General features: G+C 29.1%; 1 protein-coding gene across 1 annotated transcript; it reads left to right on the top strand.

The window, feature by feature from the left end:
• Nucleotides 1–1,101: 1,101 nt before the first annotated feature.
• LOC144997426 (uncharacterized) lies at nt 1,102–2,313 on the top strand. Its single transcript, XM_078957334.1, has 2 exons — nt 1,102–1,658; nt 1,920–2,313. The coding sequence occupies exons 1-2, from the start codon at nt 1,176–1,178 to the stop codon at nt 2,082–2,084; spliced, it is 648 nt and encodes a 215-aa protein (XP_078813460.1). The 5' UTR covers nt 1,102–1,175; the 3' UTR covers nt 2,085–2,313.
• The last annotated feature ends 2,386 nt before the right edge of the window (nt 2,314–4,699 follow it).

Here is a 4,699-nt window from a genome sequence, read left to right as displayed (position 1 = left end):
TTCTCAATCTTTTAGGTGTTCTTATTTGATCCTACTCCTATATATATATATATATATATATATATATATATATATATATATATATATATATATATATATATATATATATATATATATATCATTAAAATGACGTGGACCAAATTTACACATCGTTAAGACTTTCAACTTAAAATAAATGCCAAGTCGGATGTGCAACTGAGAAACCTTTTTAAACCAGTCACAATGGTGTAATTGATAGCTACAATAATATATATATATATATATATATATATATATATATATATATATATATATATATATATATATATAAGAGTTTATTTTAGACGAACATGATTTTGTGATACTGTAAGACCAAATTTTTTTAGTGAAATATTCTAATATTCTATTGTTCGTAAAAATAGAATATGCAATATACTCTAGCATTATATGTTTTAAAATATTTCAATGTAAAATATGTTAAAATTTGGCTTAGAATATTAAAATATTACACATATTTAATTTTTACAAACATTAGAATAGTAGAATATTCACTAGAAAAAAGTGGTCTCACGGTTTCACAAAATTAGATCGTTTCACATTAATTCAAAATAACCTAAAAATGACATTTGACAAATTGAATAAGAGTGAAAAAAAAAAAAAAAAAAAAAAAAAAAAAAAAAAAAAAAAAAAAAAAAAAAAAGCTTTCATTACTAGAGAGAATTTGGGCTTTATAAATACACACATCTCTCTACTAGTTGATAGTTTATTCTTAAAACATACATTATTCTTTCTAGATAATCGGCTCCCTGAGTGGAATGAAAGTTACATATTCTTATATGAGTTGACTTGATTATTGAAGTTTGCTCACGAAACAAATATCTTAGAACATTCCTAATGATTTTCTGTTATAATCATACAAGATCTTATAATCATACTAAGGTCATCATCACTCGGCTGTTGTTGTCACAATAAAGCTTTAATTTGTTTTTTTAATAAATACTACCAACACAAGATTAAAGTTTTTGGAGCAATTCGTTAGTCAACCTTTGAACACTACATCATGGTTCAATTGTGATAAGTGATAACACCCACATTTATCACCTAACCGCCTTTGGGTATTAAAACGAGGGAATATAATTTTCTTTTTTGTGTTTAAGTTTTTCAAAGTATCAAACCCCCCGCCCTAAGCAAAACCCATGGCCATCGGAACGCCGGTGCTCCTCCACCTCCTAACCCTCATCCTACTCACCACACCTCCGCTCTCTTGCTCCTTCCCCATCCCCACCACCTCCTTCCACGCCCTCTTTTCTCTGTCCGACTCTCTCCTCACCCGCGTCGCCAACCTACGCGCCTCCCGAGGTGACATTTCCGGGTCACTAAGGGCCAGATCCATAGCCCAGAAGATCGAGAAACACAGCCATGGGTTTAGCTTCTATGGAGTCATGTGGTCTCTTGGCTGGGACTACATGAAAAACTACGCATGGCGAGACATCGGAATAACATCCTCTGAAATGTTCGGTGCTGTGTCCGATATGAGCGAATTGATTAGGGGTTTGAGTGAGTTGACTCGGATGGAATCGGAGGCAGAGCGGGTAGCGTGGGTGCGTCGGAACTATGGTAGCGTGCTCACAGTTTCCAAGTCCCTCTTCAATCGCTTACTCAGAGTTTTCAGTCGATCGGTTAGTTTTTTGACACATTTTAAACTTACATTTTTTACATAATTTCATCATTTTGTCACTATATACTTCTCAATTGGTTTTGGTGACCTGAATTTGGATTCATTCACATCGATTGTTCATAAATCTTCCAACATTTTCTAAAATTGAGATTGTAAATGTTATGTGAAATCATAAATCTTCCAACATTTTCCAAAATTGAGATTGTAAATGTCATGTGAAATCAACAACTGAAACTGAAACAAGATGTGGATACGAATGCAGGGTCCATTGAAGGATGCAATTGAGATGATACAAGCAGAAATTGTGGATGGTGGGTTGCTAAAGGATTGCCTTGAATTGGGTAGCAGTGATTTAAAGGGTGTGATTCAAATACTAAAAGATTTAGCTTTACAATACTCTTCTACAACTGGGAAAACCGAGTTATAGTAAGTATCTAACTTCCATTATATATTGTGTTTTCTTGAGAAAAAAGGGAAATTTGTTGTGCTTTGTTTGTTATTTCTTTAGTATGTGGAAACTATCAACAATCATTGCGTAAACTTCAGTATCCAAAGAAGCAATGTGCCAGTGCCACTTCTTTTTGACTTAGCAGATTTAAGTGTTTAATGTATAAATGATGTATGTTAATAATATTAAGTGTTTAATTTTTTTTTTCCATTGAAATGTTGAATGGATAAATGATGTATGATAATAATATTAAGTGCTTTCATTTTTCAATATAATTAACCCTTTTTGAGTTATGGTAAACTAGTATTTTACTTATCTCGCTAGAAGTAATGGTGATCTTAATATGACTTTATCTTAGAGTTGTTATAAATCAAACATAATATTTAGTAATTACAAATACAAATGCTTGTTATAGATAAAAATGTTAAATTAAAAACATCTATTTATACACGAGTTCTTATTAACTTGTTACAAATTTGTACTTATTTATATTTCTTCTAACTGCAAGAATTAGCAACATACTTTCATTTATTTGAGTATTATAGCATCCTATTTTTATTTCTTTTGTATTAGAAAAATGTTTTTTTTTAATCAAGGCATTATAATTTATAATGTACTTCCAATTTCTTATTAGGAGATTATACTTCAAATGTTATTTTTAAAAAAGACGGGAAAATGACTTGTAAGGGTAACAAAGTATTAGACTTGTATAAAAAATACAATTGAACTTTTTTTTGTACACATATCACCAATCAACTATAGCTTTTGTACACATATGACCATTAAACTTCACATTTGTTCAAAAAATACCATTATATTACCGATAATAATAGGTCATTAGTCATGTAGCATGCCATGTGGCTGCTGACGTGGATTTTACTGTTTATTATGTACATATTATACCATTAAACTATTTTTTGTACACATTATACCATTAAACTTTTTTTGTACACATTATACCATTAAACTTTTTTTGTACACATTTTACCATTAATGTTATATAATTTATTGAAAAAAAATATCATTTCAAAAAATACATATCATTACATAAAAGTAGGTTTCCCATCACCTGATGTGGATTTTACTGATTTTCTAAACTTTAGTAAACTTATCATTATAAGTCATTTTTAGGACTGTTCACTATTTGGATAAAACCGAATTGTCCAATTGGACAATTTGGATCGGACTATTTAATTCGGATATTCGGATTTTTGGATTGGTTTTTAGCAAAACCGAATTATTATTTTGGATTGATTTTGGTTTATAAAATAAAAACCGAATAGTCCAAAAAAACCGAATTACAATTTATTATTTTGTTCTTTTTAATATATATCTTTAATAAATTGTAAATTTACTAAATTATTTTTTTAATATATTAAAATTTTTCATCTATTATAATACTTTAATATGTACTTCTTATCAAAAAAATATTGTCTATAAAGTAGTAAACTATAATATATTTTTCTTGATAGTTATTTATAAGTTTTAGTTCACAACTAATTAAACAATATTTTTTAGTTTATATTATAAAGTAAGTTAATACTAAAGTTATATATTTGTTGAAATGTCTTGATTCTTGAAAACCGAATTGTAAAAAACCGATCCAACCGAATTATAATTTGGTTGGATCGGATCGGATTTGAATTTAGTTTGGACTATTTGGATCTACGTTTTGAAAATCGAAATTAATTTGGATCCACTTGATCGGATCGGATTAAACCGATCCATCCAAATGAACACTCCTAGTCATTTTCCTATCGGTAAACAACATCATAATTTCAATGCATTTTTTTAATCATCAACCATAATCAAGAAGAGGGGGATTATAATAAGGTAACATGTACAAAATGTTTCATGAGTTTATAAGTGTGCCTCAAACGTAGTTTCCTAAGAAAATGACTTATAAGAATATGTTTACTAGACATTAGCTAAAATAATGAACAATTGAGTATTTCTTCGCCGCTCCAGATAAAAGTTTCAAGTTCAAACCTTGTGGGTTTCAATTGATGTATGACCAACATAAATTCATAATGTAGTTGTAAAAGAAAGTCATTAGTATCATTGTAAAAAACAAACCATTTCCCCTAAACTTTACAAAATCAGGGAGTCACAATAGGTGATAGAAAATCCATTTTATGTAAAAATATGTATTTTTTGAATAAATTATATAAGATTAATGGTAAAATGTGTACAAAAAGTTTAATGGTAAAATGTACACAAAAAAAAAGTTTAATGGTATAATGTGTCCAAAAAATAGTTTAATGGTATAATGTGTATATAATATACAATAAAATCCACGTCAGCAGTCACATGACATGCCACGTGGCATGTTACGTGGCTGGTGACCTACTATTACCGGTAACATAATGATATTTTTTGAACAAATGTGAAGTTTAATGGTCATATGTGTACAAAAGCTATAGTTGATTGGTGATATGTGTACAAAAAAAATTCAATGGTATTTTTTGTACAAGTCTAATACTTCGTTACCCTTACAAGTCATTTTCCCTAAAAAAGACACACACAATAAAGAACAATGGAAAAATCTGGAAGACAACTTGGAACCTTAATTAGAACATGGACTAGTTTCAAAA

This window comes from Lactuca saligna, chromosome 5, assembly GCF_052625555.1.
Source record: "Lactuca saligna cultivar CGN05327 chromosome 5, ASM5262555v1, whole genome shotgun sequence".
NCBI classification, from domain to species: domain Eukaryota; kingdom Viridiplantae; phylum Streptophyta; class Magnoliopsida; order Asterales; family Asteraceae; genus Lactuca; species Lactuca saligna.
The sequence above is the reverse complement of the archived record's forward strand: the minus strand, read 5'-3'. Positions and strand labels throughout refer to the sequence as shown.